The sequence below is a fragment of the Myxine glutinosa genome, chromosome 1 (assembly GCF_964187855.1).
Source record: "Myxine glutinosa chromosome 1, kmMyxGlut1.1, whole genome shotgun sequence".
Taxonomy (NCBI): domain Eukaryota; kingdom Metazoa; phylum Chordata; class Myxini; order Myxiniformes; family Myxinidae; genus Myxine; species Myxine glutinosa.
The window spans coordinates 316,168,346-316,186,378 of NC_136261.1; the positions used below are offsets into that span (position 1 = coordinate 316,168,346).

An 18,033-nucleotide genomic window follows, 5' to 3' on the forward strand; every position below is an offset into this window, starting at 1 on the left:
GGTATGCTACAAGGCCGTGAAGACCAATGAAAAGTTGGTACAACGGACTAACGTTCTAAAAAAAAACAATTGGCTCGTATCTTTTGATTGGTGAACCAATTCAGTAATCTAATATGTAAATTCTTTAAATTTCAGGTAATTTGGATGAAAATTGACAATTTTATGTGACGTTGACATTTGATCATTTGACCAAATTATTAATTTGTCTTCTCTATATTCTCATAATAAAGCTATGTTGAAATTTTGATGACAAAGCTCAAATAGGTAAAAAGGTTATGGCCCAGACAGACACACAGACACACACAAATGATTGCAACACCCGTCTCCTGCTGCGCGGGGGACAGGCTAATTACTCCCGCCAGGGAGTAATGCATTCATATTCGTGGCCGTGTGTGTGTGTGTGTGTGTGTGTGTGTTTGTGTGTGTTCGTGTGTTTGTGAACAGGATATCTGGAAAATTTCTGAACGGATTTGGATGAAAGTTGGTGGGATGATTGCCCTTGGGATAAGGAAGAATTGATTAGTTTTTGGTGAAGCTCAGGATTTTATTCCGGATCCAGGAATTTTTGGAAAGATATTTTTACCATTGGAAGATAGGGCTCATTTTTTTATCTTCTATATATTCTATATTTAACATTGTGATATGAAAATAGTTTTCATATTTGTTGTAAATGAAGTTTAAACTCGTGGTTATGCATTCGAGCGGTGTATTTTTTTTAGCAGCGTCGTCTTCAATGTTCATTTTTTTTTTCTAATAGACATATTCTGTCATTTTAAAACCACCAAAGTGTGTATTAGGTTTCCCCGTTTCATGAAATGTATCGTTTGATACGTATAATGCTTTAAAGTTTTTTTTTTGTTTTTTTTTAACCTCAGAAGAGATATTAAAGCGCGGTGCTACGCGCGCTCCTTGCTTACCAAGAAGGAAGCGGACAACGCGGGTAAAACAAAAGAGTCTTTATTGACAAGAGGTCACTGTAGCACTGGCGCGCTCCGGGCTGCGCGCCCGGTGTATATCCTGAGGCCACGCCTACCCCTCGGCGTGGCCGCCGCCCACTTGGTGCGCGGAATGATGTCACCACGCCAGTGGGCTTCCATGTCCGCCACATGCGCCCCCCCAGAATTCCCGCGCACCTGGAGGGCCAGTTTGCGGGGCAAACGGATGACCCGGCCGAAGCACCCTCTGGCGACCGGCGGCGTCCGGGGTGCAGGGATGCCAGCTGGGATGCCCCCGGCTGTACCCGGGATGGGTGCTGGACCGGGGGGCGGCGTGCCGGCGGTACTGGGCGGTGCCGGGTGTCCGCCCCCGGGGGGGCGGCCCCGACGCGGGGGCCGAGCCACCGGCGGTGGGTGGTCCACGTCGAGGTGGGCCGGCTTGAGGCGGTCTATGGAGACCCGGTCAGGAGTGCCGCCGATGTCCAGGGTGAAATGTTTCACCCCGGTCTCCAGCACGCGGAAAGGCCCATCGTACGGGGGCCGCAGTGGTGTCCGGTGGGCGTCGTGCCGGACGAAGACGTATTCCGCGGTGCGGAGCTCCGGGGCGACGTGTGTAGGAGGGTGCCCGTGGTGCGCTGTCGGCACCGGGGCGAACCTCCGGGCGGTCTCCTGCGCCGTGGACCATGGTGCCGTGGGGTCGGGGAGGAACTCGCCCGGCACCCGCAGCGGTTGTCCAAAAACCAACTCCGCCGTGGAGGCGCACAGGTCGTCCTTGGGCGCCGTCCGGAGGCCCAGCAGGACCCAGGGGAGCCTGTCGACCCAGCCGCCGTCGTGGAGGGTGGCCCGGAGCGCGGCCTTCAAGGAGCGGTGAAAGCGCTCACACAGGCCGTTGGCCTGGGGGTGGTAGGCCATGGTTCGGTGCAGCTGGACCCCGAGCCCCCGCACGACTGCCCCCCAGAGCTCCGAGGTGAACTGGAGGCCGCGGTCGGACGAGATGTCCGAGGGGGCGCCGAACCGGGCGACCCAGGTGGCGATGAACGCCTGTGCGACGTCCGCCGCCGTCGTCGTCGCCAAAGGCACGGCCTCCCGCCACCGGGTGGTGCGGTCCACCATGGTGAGGACATGGGTGAAACCCCGCGAGGGGGGCAGAGGTCCCACCAGGTCCACGTGAACGTGGTCGAACCGACGTTCCGGCACCGTAAACGGGGCCAAGGGGGCCTGGGTGTGTCGGTGCACCTTTGCACGCTGGCACGCGAGGCACGTCCTGGTCCAGCCGCGGACGGCCTTCCGGAGGCCATGCCAGACAAACTTGTCGGCGACCAACCTCTGGGATGCCTTCGTGCCCGGGTGGGACAGGCCGTGGATGGCGTCAAAAACCTGGCGCTGCCAGCCTGCAGGCACAATGGGGCGAGGCCGCCCGAGGTAGACGTCGCAAACGAGGGCCGTGCCCGCGCCGTCGAAGGGCACCTCGGTGACGCGGAGGCCCGTGACGGTGGTCCGCAGGGCCTGGACCCCGGGGTCGGCGGCCTGGTCCGCCGCCATCCGGGCATAGTCGATGCCAAGGTGGACTGTGTGGGCGACGGCCCGGGAAAGGCAATCGGCCACCGGGTTGTCCTTTCCCGCGACGTGCCGGATGTCCGTCGTGTACTCGGACACGGCCGCGAGATGACGCTGTTGCCAGGCCGACCATGGCTCGGCGACCTTGCCCATTGCGAAAACCAGCGGCTTGTGGTCGACGAAGGCCGTGAACGCACGGCCCTCGAGCAGATGGCGGAAGTGCCTGACCGCCAGGTGAAGCCCAAGCAACTCGCGGTTGAAGGTACTGTAACGGCGTTCGGGCAGGCGAAGCTGCCGGCTGAAGAACGCCAGCGGTTGCCAGGCACCACGCACCCATTGCTCGTACACCGCGCCCACCGCGTAGTCCGAGGCGTCGGAGGTGAGGGCGATCGGTGCGTCGGGCGCCGGGTGCGCGAGCACGGTGGCGTTGGCCAAGGCGAGCTTCGCGCTCGAGAACGCCGCGTCCATCTGCTCGGTCCAGGTAACGTCACCTTTGCCCGGCTTCCCTCGAAGGGCCTCGTGTAAGGGGCGCAGGAGCTGGGCGATGCGGGGCAGGAACCGATGGTAAAAGTTTACCATGCCCAGGAACTCATGGAGCCCATTGATCGTGCGGGGGCGCGGAAACCCCTTCACCGCCTCCACCTTGGCCGGTAGGGGGACGGCCCCGTGCCTGGTGACGCGGTGCCCCAAAAAGTCGATGCCGGTGACGCCGAAGCGGCACTTGGCGGGGTTCACGATGAAGCCATGCTGGCCCAGGCGTTCGAAGAGCGTGCGGAGGTGATGAAGGTGCTCTTCGCGGGACGTGCTGGCGACGAGGATGTCGTCCAGGTAGACGTACAAAAAATCCAAGCTGCGCAAGACGCTGTCCATTAGGCGCTGGAACACCTGAGCCGCATTTTTCAAACCGAAGGGCATCCGAAGAAATTCGAAAAGCCCAAATGGCGTGATGACAGCCGTCTTCGGGATGTCCTCCGGCCTGACAGGGACCTGATGGTAGCCACATACGAAGTCCACCTTTGAAAAGAAGGACATCCCCGCCAACCGGGCGGAGAAGTCCTGGCCGAGAACGGGGTAGCGGTCGGAGGTGGTGGCATCGTTGAGGCGCCGGTAGTCCCCGCACGGTCGCCATCCCCCGACGGGCTTGGGCACGATGTGGAGCGGGGACGCCCACGCGCTCTTGGAGCGCCGCATGATGCCGAGCCGCTCCAGCGTAGCGAACTCCGCTTTAGCTATGGCGAGCTTCGTCGGCTCGAGGCGGCATGCCCGGGCGTAGACCGGTGGCCCGGCGGTGTGGATGTGGTGTTCCACCCCGTGTTTGATGGCCCCCGCCGAGAAAGTGGGCCGCGTGAGGGCCGGGAAACCCGCGAGGAGGCGGGTGAATTCGTCCGCTGCCGGAAGCGTACAGATGAACCTGGCCGGAACTGAACCGCTCAGCAAGCCACTCGGCGAGCCGCTCGATGAGCCGCTCTGTGAGCTGCTCAACGAGCCGGGCAGCGCGCACGCGAGCGAGCTCAACGTCTCAGCCTGGACAAGCCTTCTGCGCTTTACATCCACCAGTAATCCATTAGCACATAAGAAGTCCGCGCCGAGCAGTGCCATGGGCACGTCGGCCGTAACGAACGACCAACGGAAAACCTGCCCTCCGAACCGCAGAGAGAGACAGCATTTTCCGTACGTGCGTATAGACGTACCATTGGCCGCAAGCAGCACGGGACCATGGCCCGCGGTTTGCTTGTCGGACGTACCGGCAGAAACGACACTCACCTGCGCTCCCGTGTCGCACAGGTAACGGCGCCCGGACAAGGTGTCCGATATGTACAGGAGGCTGTTTGAATTGCCGACGCTCAAAGCCGCCACCGAGCGTCGGCTCGCCCGTTTCCCGACCTGCCGAATGAGCACGGCGGGCGACACTGCCGAGCCTCGTGGCCGAACTTGGCATGGAAGAAACACCAGGTGGGTGGCTGCGGCGGCGGAGGCCGCGGTTTTCTTCGCGGCGGCGGCGGTGGTGGGTGGGGCGTGGCGGCGGACACGAGTTGCGGTGCATCAGGGAAAGCCTCGGGAGCCGCGGCGACCGCGCCAAGACTCGCCTGCGTGTCCAAAGCCGCGTAGTACTTGTCGGCCTCGGCAGCGAGCGCCCGGGGTTCCGTTAAAGCGGAACCGGCCAACGCGAGGCGGACCCGTGCCGGCAGCTGGCGTCGAAATAACGCCCGGAATAGGGCGTTCGGGGTTTCGTCGCCCATGAGCGCCAGCATATGATCCATACGGACCGACGGTCGCGTGTCCCCGAGGTCGGGGAGGTCCAAAAGGTGATCGGCCCGTGCATCCACCGTAAGGCCGAACGTGGCGAGGAGGAGACTCTTGATCGCCTCGTACCTGTCGTCGGCCGGTGGGGTCCTCAGGACCGACACGACGCGGGTGGCCGTGCTGGCCCCGAGGGAGGCGACCACGTGGCAGTAACGTGTCTCGTCCGCCGTGATGCCTCGAAGCCTGAACTGGGCTTCGGCCTGCAGGAACCAGATCTCCGCCTGAGCTTCCCAGAACTCGGGGAGCTTCATTGCTACCGCGTTTGTTGCCATGTCGGGTGGTCAGCGACGGCTGACCAGAATGTCGGAGGGTCACCAATTAAAGCGCGGTGCTACGCGCGCTCCTTGCTTACCAAGAAGGAAGCGGACAACGCGGGTAAAACAAAAGAGTCTTTTTTGACAAGAGGTCACTGTAGCATTGGCGCGCTCCGGGCTGCGTGCCCGGTGTATATCCTGAGGCCACGCCTACCCCTCGGCGTGGCCGCCGCCTACTTGGTGCGCGGAATGATGTCACCACGCCAGTGGGCTTCCGTGTCCGCCACAATATCAACATTTAGCTCAGTGAATGTCATTCGCGGTGTCAGTATTTGATGAACTTATAAAGACTTGGTTCCAGATTTGTCAATGGCTGAGGTATATTAACAAATGAATAAAACAGATTTGGCAAAATTCCAACTTTTTAAAAAAAGATCGCATATTCACCCAGGGTTGTGAAAGGCTGAAGAAGAAGAAACCTCGCATGGGCTTCCCAGACCAAATAAATAAATCTGGTTCTGGCTCTGCGATTTTCAGGTTTATTACTCCCGCCAGGGAGTAATGTATTCGATCGTGTCCGTCCGTGTGTGTGTGTGTTCGTATGTTCGTGAACAAGATATCTGGAAAAGTTCTGAACGGATTTGGATGAAAGTTGGTGGGATGATTGCCCTTGGGATAAGGAAGAATTGATTAGTTTTTGGTGAAGCTCAGGATATTATTCCGGATCCAGGATTTTTTTTTGGAAAAATTTGTGGGAAAGATTTTTTCTGTTTTACTGCATTAAAGCTTTTATTCTTATTATTAAATGATGTTTTTCTCCTCTAATTCCGAGATATATCAAAATACATTTATCTGACAGTTAGGGCTTACTTTCTTTTTCATTTATTGTTTTGGGGAGAGGGGATGTTAAACAAAACGAATTATTCCAACTAAACCCACGGCGGGAGTATGCGCTCCACTGAGTGGCGTTCTAGTTATTATAGTGTTTACACGTGCACCTGTTAGTTGACTTTACACTGGTTTATTTTACCACCTCCGTGTTCAGGCCTCAAGTGAGTATGTTGCTCATACACTGCCTGGGTTTTTCCCGAGAGTGATCGAGAAATATGTTTTGTGATTGTCATGCAGGAAATATTAAAATACATATTTCATTGAATTTGCCCGGGCAATGCCAGGTAGGTGCTTCAGTTAGTTATAAATAAAGAGAAAATACTTTTGCCTGATAAGTTTCTTTATTCTTCACGAAGACTTCAAAGAATGAAAAGTCATCAATAGTGTGCTGCAGTCTAGAGTAAATATTGTTGCCAACCTGCCAGTTTGTGTTGGATGGGTAAGAGGATTCCACCCTTTGACATCATGTTAGTAAAACACACAAATAAACTGTTTTTAATGTCCAACAATGCAATGCTCAATGCAAACAGAATTAATTTATTGTTTTCTATTCCGGTCTTGCTCCTCTTGCTTTCTCACCTCTTAGCCCAATCTGTGTCCTTCCAGGTCACATATTTTCTGCTACACCTATTCATAGTTACATACCTTTGTTTGATGACAAGGATTTTCTGCTGATGCCGAAAGCTGATGCACACTCACTTCACCCTTGAGGGACTAGTGCTGGCAAGTTATAGTGACAGTAATTATATAGTAACTAGCAGACTGTCTGCCAAACGGGCAATCTTGGTCCAAGCATGCAACATGTTCTTCTGACACAAACCTTTATTTGGGTGGTGTATAGGCAACTGACAGCGCACTCCCAAAAAAGAAAAAGAAAATAACCCAGGTTACGAGCATAAAGCAAAAACATGCCTATTGCTTACAATATAATTCAAAACCCCTCACTGGACTAGAAAACGTGGAGACAGGAATACTGTACTGCAAATGGTGGAGACTTGTAGTACCCTCTCCCACCTGGAGCGGCGCTACACGATACACATTTACAAAGAGAAATTTCGTCCCACCTCATCTTCTCCCACCCCTCCGCCCCCTCTCTACCACCCCCCAAGTCCATGGGCAAAGTTCTAAACACCCATATACACTAGCTGGGTCATGCTGATCACATATAGCAAGTGTGGATGTAATCGGCCCAGAACGGTAGGAGGGGGCTAGTGTGTGTGTGTGTGTGTCTCTCTGTGTGTCTGTGTGTCTGTCTGTCTCTGTCTCTGTCTCTCTCTCTCTCTCTCTCTCTCTCTCTCTCTCTCTCTCTCTCTCTCTCTCACACACACACACACACACACACACACACACACACACACCGGCCCTTGAATTATGGTAAGGGCTATGGATGATAAGACTGATTAGTGGAATACGAGTATATTCTGCTGGAGGTTTGGCCACCATCTTGGGTCACGTGATCTGCTCGCCAATATAAATTTCACACTTAATACTTTTAAGTTAGACCACTTTTCAGATGACGTCAGCAACTTGCAGGATTGCCTAAAGATATGCACATTTACCTCTGAGCTGTTTAGCCACAAGGTTTCAATCTTGACACAGCTATATACTGTTACGCTGGTGTTTTGCATGCATGGCGATACAATAACTCCTGTGACGTCCTTCAGATAGATGCTAAACTGTGTATATCCTGTCTGCTGGCATTATATAGTGGACATTAAAGATCTCACAGTGTCCTTTGTGAAGAGTAGGAGAGTTACACTTGGCAACCTGGCTAATGCCAAAATTCCTGTTCAAACTTACAGGGGGCACTGCATCAGTGGCACACGGGCACAGCCATGCTCCAATCAAATTATGGCAAACCGCAATGGCGTGCTGCAAACTAAAGGAGAAGAAGGAGAATGCCCCTTCAAATTTTCAGCTTAATCTCTCGAGAGGTTTTGGAGCTGAGCTGTTTTTATAATTATTAATAAGCCATTTCACTTTGCCGACAGAATTGAGTTTAGAACAAAGGGCAAACTGACCGTAATCCCCAAGGGACACCGTAGAGCCATGAAGCAACAGATTGTGGCCATGTTTTATCAACAGCCAACTCAACCTCCATGTCAGCCTCATAGCTGTACTCGTCACCAGATCTGTTGCTGACGAGGCGAGTTGAGTAATGACTCAAGGCAAAGAAATCCGAAGTGCCTGCAAAGCAAGAGATGATAACAGTGCTTTTTGGGGGTGATAACATTCTCAACTAGAACGTCACTCGAGAAAACTCTGCCAGGCTGAACAGTTTATGTTTTGAATCCCACTGATAGGCCGGGTCTGGATTCGGACCTGAACCAAAATGGAATCAGCTTGTTCTTGTCACCCTACCAACTCATCCCCCAAGTTTAGTCATAACTCGTCCGCAACTTTTTGTAAATATCATGTTATATATATCGCTTTTTGCCCGATCTCTCAATGGTGAAGAATCGCTTAAGAATTAAATAATTATCATATCCGAATCCATATTCAGATCTTCACCAAAATCAAATCGATTCGTTCTTGTCACACACACAACCTCTCCACCAAGTTTCGTCCAAATACAACCTTAACCTTTTGAGATATCCTAGCTGCTATATATCGTTTTTGCCCCTTTCTCACAATCCCGATCCAGCTATATAAACTGTCATCTCGGGATTTCACAGGCAGGGTGATCCATCAATGCATGTGTCATCCCTCAGATGGACGTTAAACGGGCATCCCATTTGCCGGCATTAATTGGTGGATGTTAATGATCCCCCAGTGTCCTTCGTGAAAAGTAAGCGAGCACCATGAACAAATTCCTTCTCCTGGCACGATCATACAACAAATCTGGCCTTCAAAGCCAGCCACAGAATGGGCATCCTCTGCCATTCCAACCCTCTGTCACTTTCCTTATAAAATCACAACTACTCACAGCATATAAGCTTGTATCCATACAGTGCCTTCAGAAAGTATTGTCGTGTTCACCGCCGGGATTAAGACCCCTGGGTGACGGACGACCAATCGAGCTTTAACTCCGAGGCATTCAGTCAAAAATATAGCGGTGTTATTTACACGTGAGGGAAAGGAGAATGACGAACTTACCTGGACGGCTTCCACCAGACGTCTTCGCATTTGCGAAGATCAACTCAACACGACACGGATTGAATTTTACAAAAATACCGGCTTTATTGAAGAAATGCCGGTAACAAAGAATGCATGATAAAACAAGCATTCTGACTATTGCGCTGCAATACATGTCCCCTACCGGCAGTCTGTCGTCTGGAAAACTGTTGGGGAAATTACCAAGGGTTATTCACCCACAGATTCTGAATCGTTCCCAATCGCTAATTACCTCAGGGTGGGCTCACCTGTGATTCGCACTCGGGACATCGATTTATACACTTTGCAGACAGGTCAGCAGAAGCACGAGAAAATAAGTTGTTGATAAAGAACCTTTCGAGTCGCTAAATATCAGTAATTTATTATATTTTCCGGTTCACGATCAATGATCGATGTGTATATATATGTTGCTCGGCTTGGCTCCGCCCCTCCCGAAAGCGCGCGCTGTGTCGCGCTTTTGACGTTCGCAGACGAGGCTGAAGGCGCACGGTGCAGCTTGAGGAGAACTCGAGAATAAACAAGAGATATCCATTTTAAAAATATTTTCGTTTAATTAACGATATCTGCCAAACCACGTGCCCTATCGCAAATTCCAAAATGACATTTTAGTAGATTGACATGCTGAACAGATCTGTGAAGTTTCCCCTCGATTGGATCAAAAATGAGGGAGGGGCTCGGTTTTAAAGGTTCATGCTTAAAAACGTCATAACTCTGAAACCATGTGATGCATGACATCATGGTCGCTGACTTTTTTGTTCGTCATGGGTATGCGATTCTGCCTGCAAAGTTTGGCCTCGATCTGTTCAGCCGTTGCAGAGAAAAAGGGGTTTTCATGTTTTCACAAAAAACAATATGGCGGCAGAACCACGTGACCTGTGACGTCATAATTACCACTAAAATATTCTACAGCCCGAGTCCCCCCTATGGTGAAAATTTGATCTCAATCTGTCCAATTATTGCAGAGAAAATCTTTTTTAAAGGAAATGAAAAGTTAAAATGGCACTGAGTTAAGGATCATCAGAATTATCAGAATTCCCAAAGTTCAAAGTGCAATAACTTTGTCAAAAATGATCGAAACGTCGTGAAGTTCGAACTTGACCTGTAACTTATCATAAGGAAACTATGTACCAAGTTTGAAATCATTAGCATTAAGCGTTTAGAAAAAAAGTCCGGAAAACTGTTCTTTGCGTGATGGACTGACGGACTGACGGACGGAGGGACGGCGTGCAAACCTATAGTCCCCTCCGGTGTACACCGGTAGGGGACTAATACGATTCTTAAACGGGACATCCCCACACAGACCCTAATACAGACAAAGGGAAAAATAAAGGTGAAAATAAAGTGAGTGTGTTTGTATGTACTTAGCTCTGAGTGTCTCATGAACCCCGTCGGGAATCTTCCAGGCCCCGAGCGTGAAATCCGGGCACGGCACATGTCCTGGCGGGAAGTAGGCCTCAGCACTCCCTTTTCACTCAGCCACACCCATCCTCGTCGTCTGCCTCACCAGCACCCACGTCTCAGCGCAAGAACGTTATGAACTGTGACTGCACGGCACCAATGTTCCAACGCAAGAGGGTGGAAAATGTTGGAGCACGACCGTTTGTTGGGACTGTACCACCGCAAGAGAGCTTATCGGTGACCGTCCACCTCCAGATCCAGAAACCGAGAGAAAGCCAAGAGAGAAAATGTCGGCCCTCCAACTCCTTTGTACTCAAGGCTCTGACATCAGCCGACGCCGCCCATGCCTGCTCCTATCAGTCAGGCCCTCTCTTCGTTGCTTGACAAATCTCACCGATCACTGCTCTCCGGGGCGTGGCCTCACGGACCTGCCTGCTCTTGTGACCACGCGTCGGTGGTATCATCGTTGGTGCTCAAAGTTCTGTTTCCGGTTAGCTTTTATTTAGTGTCTTTTAATGCACTATTTCCTCGCTTTGTGTGTGTGTGCTGCATTGTCATAAGGAACAGAGAAAAATAACAGAGGCCAATTACATACAGGGAATTTACCATTAATAGCTAACTAATTAACATAACCCCACCCCTCTGATGGGGACACTTGTACACGCTTAAACGACATCCGGTCTAAACGAATTTCCTACTTATGATACATGGGGTTTCTTCTTCTTCATCGTGACATAAAGAGCATGGTATACCATACAATTCTACCTGGACTAAGGTAATCATTGCCTACCCCCCACAAACGTAGCAATATTCACATCTGTTGACTTTTTCACATTTTGTTGTGTTACAGCCTAAATTTAAAATGGATTAAATTGAGATTTTTTTTGTCACTGATCTGCACATAATACCCTATATTATAATGGAAAAGTGGCAAATTTTGTAAAATAATTTAAAATAAACATAGGGGCAATACCCCTGGCTCTCACCTGGTAGAATAAATAGTATACTGCACCGACTATGGTATTTTAAACCAATTTCAATGGTTGCTAGATGACAGGGAAGCATGTAGAATCATACTAACATAATCACAACACACACAACATGCATTTTAAAGGCCATTTTCCCTGCTAGAGCAGGGGTTAGCATACTAACATAATCATAAGACTTTAAACAAACAAAGAAAAAAAATACCTATTTTGGGGGGAACCCCCCCTTCCCCAACCCCATATACCTCCTAAGACCCCAATTTGTCTAATATCTTGAACAAACATTGGTACATCATGGGTGATTAAGGTTGTGGTGAAGTGTCATACAAATTGCGTGTGTAGTTTCTGAGAAGGAAGCAAATACCTATTTTGGGGGGCAACCCTCCCATAGACCGCTAAAGGGGCAGATTTTATTAATGCCGTGAACACACTTTTAAACATCACAGGTGGTGAAGGTTGTGGTCAAGTTTCATCGAAATTATGTGTGTGGTTTCTGAGAAGAAAGCAAATACCTAATTTGGGGTGGCAACCCCCCATAGACTCCCTTAGCCTTTGATTTTCTTAGTGCCGTGAACAAACTTCGTTACATCAAGGGGGGATGAAGGTTGTGGTCAAGTTTCATTGAAATTGTGTGTGTAGTTTCAGAGGAAAAAGCAAATTCCTATTTTGGGGGGTCAAACCTGGATCCACTTTGACCCCGGTGAACCCTCTTAGACCCCAATTTTTTTTTAATGTCGTGAACAAACTATAGTTACATCACAACAAATATCATTTGTGCCAAATTTGGTCGCAATCCCATCAGCGGTTTCGGAGAAGAAGTTTCAAGTGTTTACAGACAGACGGACAGACAGACGGACTGACGGACGGACAGACTGATGGACGGACGGACTGACGGATGGACAATGCACCATCGTATAAGCTCCCCTGAACTTCGTTCCAGGTGAGCTAATGAAATGCAGAAATATCTAATTTACAATAGTATTCAACCCCTTGAGTTAACAATTCATAGAAGCACCTTTGGCAGCGATTACAGCTTCGAGTCTTCTTGGGTGTGTTTATATCAGCTTAACACATCTGGATTTGGGAGTTTCTCCCATTCTTCCTTACAGATTTGCTCAAGCTTTGTCAAGTTGGATGGGGAGTGTCGATGAACAGCAATCTTCAAGTCTTTCCACAGATTCTCAATAGGATTCAAATCTGGCCTTTTGCTGGTCCAATCAAGGACTTTAATGTTCTTGTTCTGAAGCCATTCCAATGTTGCTTTGGCTGTATGCATGGAGTCATTGTCCTGTTGGAATGTAAATCTGTGCCACAGTCTTAGGTCTTTTGCACTCTGAAGCAGGTTTTCCTCAAGGATTTGCCTGTATTTGCCTCCTTTCATTGTTCCTCTATCCTTACAAGTCTCACAGTTCCTGCCGCTGAAAATCATCCCCATAGCATGATACTGCCACCACCATGCTTTATAGTAGGGATGGTGATAGATGGGTGATGAACTGTGCTCGGTTTCCACCAGATGTAGCGCTTTGCATTCAAGCTAAAGAGTTCAATTTTCATCTCATCACACCACATAATATTTGACTCGTGCTCTCAGAGTATTTCACCTGCCTTTTTGCACACTCCAGGTGTGCTGTCATGTGCCTTTTTCTCAGGATTGGCTTCCGTCTGGCCACTCTCCCTTCCATAAAGCCTAGATTTGTGAAGTGCTGCAGAGATTGTTGTCCTTCTGGCAGGTTCTCCCATCTCAGCCAAAGAACTCTGTCGTTCTGTCAATTGTCATTGCGTTTTTCGTCACCTCCTTGACCAAGGTCCTTCTTGCTGGGTTGCTCAGTTTGGTCGGATAGCCAGCTCTTGGAAGAGTCTGGGGCATTTCATATTCATTCCATTTCCTAATGATGGAACTCACTGTGCTCTTGTGAACGTTTAACACTCTAGAAATTGTTTTAAACCTTTCCCCTGATCTATACATCCTCACAATTATATCTCGAAGTTCTACGGACAGTTCCTTGGACTTCATGGTAGAGTTTCTGCTCTGATGTGCATTGTCAACTGTGAGACATTATATGGAAAGGTGTGTTTCTTTCTAAATCATGTCCAATCAATTGAATTGGCCACAGGTGGACTCCAATCAAGTTGTAGAGAGAACTCAAGGATGATCAAAAGAAATTGGATGCACCTGAGCTCAATTTGGAATGTCAGAGCAAAGGGGTTGAATACTTATTGACTCAAGACATTTCAGCTTTTCATTTTAAATTATTTTGTGAAGATTTATTAAAAAATAATTCCACTTTGGCATTATTTAGTATTATATGTAGATCAGTGACAAAAAATCTCAGTTTAATCCATTTTATATTCAGGCTGTAAGACAGCAAAAAGTGAAAAAGTCAAGGGGTGTGAATACTTTATGAAGGCCCTGTAGATCAAAGGTCTACTGCAGCTCTCACCTCTGTGATGGCACTCTAGCTAGTGTCACATATATCTCTCCTATCTTCTGTGTAATCAAATGTTTCAACATTATTTGAAACTTGTGATTAGGTAAATACACAAAGGCTGCTGCCCTTACAATGCAGGCAGGTTAGCGCAGTCTGTTTTTTTAACTACCTCTTTTCTGTTTGGCCCCCATTGCATTCACCCTCCTTTTCCCTCGCTTCCTCTCCCTCTCAATCTTTCCCAACAACTCTAGAGTGCATATATTCTTCCAGTAAACCCTTCATGGCTACTTTAACAATCTAGGGTGTCTGTCCACTTAAACTCTTTTGTTCTTCACTTATGTATTGAGAACTGACCTACTGAGGCTATTCTATTCCCTCTTGCCTGCACCACCATCTGTTACCCATACCTCCCTATTTTCCTGTGTTTATTGTCTTGCTTTGTGTGTCCAACTGTTTCTCCATGCACTGCCGCATCATTCATTCATAACCTCCGTGAACCCTCTCTTTCACCAGCCCCAATCATGTAAAGGGAAAAAGATAGTCAGTCTATGGGGCATGCTTCACATTCAGGTCCATTGTTTCACAAAATAAAAAACCTGCACAGAACTGGGAAAAAGAGGCAAATAGAGATTAATATTGATGTTCTGCTGCACTCTGTCTATGGAAATCTCTGTGTGCTCCACATGTCTCATTAACAAGCAAGGGAGGTGGGCGGTGACACAGATATAAACTCATGCTCTTCTTCACATTTTACTGATGTGTGCCATAATGCTTCTCCAACTCTCTAATATCTGCCAGGTCTTTAATCACACAATTATTTGTCATGTTCTCTTTTCCATTCACCTCCTCCAACACTTTTACCCTCCTTGTTACCAGCTGAGTAGCAGAGACACATCACCCCCTGCCACCCCTCCTAGACTCGACAACAGTGCTTTCCAACTCTACACATTCAACGAACCCTCACCCACAGTGGGATGTGATGCTTGACTCCGCAATGCTGAACTGGATTTACAGAAATGTGATCAGACCAATGGTGACCATACACTGACATTCAAAACAACACATTATCCATACTCATGGTGTCACTACTCACCCAGTTCCTGCTCACCTCTACCTGTGTATGCTTCCCCTCTATCATACTTTGGTCCAGCAATATCAGGGGACTGTACTCCAACTTCATTGATATGCCCATCCAGGCTCCTGCAGCTGATTATGCCTCACGGAAACGTTTCTTTCAGACAATTTCGTGTGTCACCCCGGTCATTGTCTCCTCTACTCTATCTGTCCAACAACCCTGATTCATGCACCTGTGGTGTATCACTATGTATGTTTGTTCTTCCCTCCCCTAAAACCTTTGCCCCTCACTGGTCACTCCCCCGATAATATGGAGTACACCTGGCTTCATGTACCCATCTTTAACCAGGTATTGTTTATTTGTGTCATCTTATGTCCTCCCAACTCCGATTACAATGTATATGAGGCTTTCTCCACAAACAAGACTGGTCCATCATCAAGTTAGATCCTAACATGGACTGTTCCTTTGAGTTCTTCTACAAAGGAGTAATTTCTCTTATTCCCAAGTTCATCCCATCCCACATTTATTGTTTCTGGCCATAATCCTGACTTTGGTATAGTGATGTATATATAGTAAGGCCATAACTGCAAAAGAAATAACTCACATTCTCCCCCTGGAAGGCAACCGCTACTCATCGCAACATACAGTCTCTCCGCACGGCTCAGAACCATTGTATTTCTGTCCCACGAAGAACCAGGGCGCAATATCAGCCTCACATGTGATCCAAATTCTACAGCCACTCACTATCCTCCAAAGCTTGGAGGAAACTGGTCAGGTCTGATACAAATTCTCCTTCCATTCCTTCCTTCTTATAGGATTGAGCCAGGCTGGACAATGCCAAAGGAAAAGCAGAGTTCTTAAACTGTCTTCACTCAAAAGGCAAAATTCCCAAACCTATCCCTTCCCCTTACCTACCCTCTCCCATTACAGAATATTCCTGACAGTGTCAGCATGTGGATTTATCCCCTGCCATATGATGGTGGAGAAGTTTCTTATAGATCTCATGACACCTCTTCCAAAAAATGGCCCTCATGGCATATGTGCACTAATCCTCAGGAACTGTGCTTCAATCCTATCATACCGCAACTTCCTCCATTTTGGAAAGTTGAAAACATCCATACGAAAGATTCCAAAACTGATCCCCTCAACTACAAAACTAAAAGCAAATGATCAGAGTCCATAATTGCAGCTGACCTCAGCCACTATATCTTCTATAACCCACTAATATCTGACTACCAGTTTGGCTTATAACCTGGCCATTCTACCTTGGATTGGTAACTCTTTCTGACACAGCAGTGGAAGAATGCAATGAACCACTGACAAGGTTAGGGCCATATCTTGATCCTTTGACATTTTCTGGCATCCAACCTGGATGTATAAATAATATTCCTTTGGTATTTAGGGCCCCCTGATCAAGTGGTTGTCTGATTTCCTCTATGAGCAGAAACAACGGGTGGCATTCAATGCCATCCTTTTTCATTATAGTTTGCTTCAGGCTGGGGTTCCATAAGGCAGAATCTCAGGGCCTACATTATTCTTGATAAATATCAATGATCTATATGCTTTTCATGAAAACAAACAAACAAACAAACCATTTTTGGCTGACCTCATCTGTGTAGAACAACACATTGCTCTTCTAAAATGCCAGCCACTGCTGAATCTTTTCCATCAGAAATGGAAAAATTAGCTGCTGGTCAGTAACTTGGAACATGATGTTCCATGTGGGAAAGTCACGTGCTCTCACACTGGATTTCTACAAGGATCAGTAATCAAACTAACCAATTCACTTCTCTTTAAAAGGTGGAATCCCTGGAACCCATTGGCCCCACTTTCCACCATACCCTTTTGTGGGGAGGATCATGTTACGAAACATCAACAGCTAGTAGTCGTCTTAATATTCCCTTTCTAGCTAAGGCAATCCTGAGCCACACCGAGCTCATCATGGTGTACAATGCTTTCATATAAAGCTCCATGGGGTGTGGATCCCTACTCTGAGTCCTGCTTAGCATCTTGCTCCTTTTGAGGCAGTCGAAAAAAATGGCCTTCTGCACCTTCGTATTCTCAAGATGTATAAATAATATTGACGTTATCCACCTGTAAGGCCTTCTTCCACAGCTTGATGGAGTACTGCCCTCCCCTATGGGCTGGCTCACCCGTCTCAAATCTTGCTAAGCTTCATGCTGTAGGAACCAAGACTTTTTTTTTTAAAGATTATTGAAAGCTCCCATGATGAAGCTGAGTCTATGGGCTTCAGCTGAGTGATTTCTGAGTCTTGTACCACCCCCTTTCTGGTCTTGCACCCTCTACTCTTTCCACGCTTTGCTCCCTCCATGTTTCTGCAGAGCTCACACAGCCCAACATCAACCCCTTCTGGTGAAACTACCTAAATCCTGGATCACTGTTCACCTCCACTCATTTGTGCCTCTTTCGCCCCACCCTCCCCATGAAAAAAACTTCCACATCCTCTTCAATCTTCTTTTTCCTTCCATGTCTCCAAGACAGCTGTTCACGACCATCTCAGATCGGCACCAATCCAAAACCATGCTCTTTGCCACCCTCGTCAACCCACCCAAATCCCTCCTCCTTCCAATTTCGCAGTTTTCCCTCCTTGGAGTTTCCTTCTGTATCCATCTTGTCCCTCTATTTTACACAAGCTTACATCTGCTCTTGTTCCGCCTGCCCTGTCCTAACTCTGCTTTCCCCCAAGCCACCCCAGGTCATGTGCAATCCTCAAGGAACTCTGGCCTGCTCACCCTCCAAAAGTGCTGCTTTCCAACCTGCATTCATCTGTCTCCTTCATTTCTCAATTGTGGAATAGTGTCCTTGTGTCCTCCTCATGTCTGTCTTTCAAAAGCGTGGCCCATCATCACCTGATGCACTCACTCATGCCGATGCACGATCTCTTCACTACATTTTGATTATTTTCCATTATTTTCCTCTTGTTACTCATTGTTGTGTTATTAAAGGAAGGACAAGAGGATAAGAGAGGCCAAGAGAAGCACAGCAAGCAACGAAACTGGGGACGATAAGCGAGAGCAGCCCAGACCGAGGAGACCCTTGCAGACACCTGAAATCAGGGGAATGAGTGAG

The 18,033-nt window shown here is 48.6% G+C and overlaps 1 protein-coding gene across 1 annotated transcript in view; it reads right to left on the reverse strand.

The window, feature by feature from the left end:
* The window catches only part of LCT (lactase), a gene marked incomplete in the record, with an annotated part of 262,995 nt that overhangs the window by 222,630 nt on the left and 22,332 nt on the right, over positions 1 to 18,033 (reverse strand). The window contains 1 exon segment of the mRNA XM_068096286.2: positions 7,963 to 8,128. Within this exon segment, the coding sequence (XP_067952387.2) occupies positions 7,963 to 8,128 (166 nt within the window).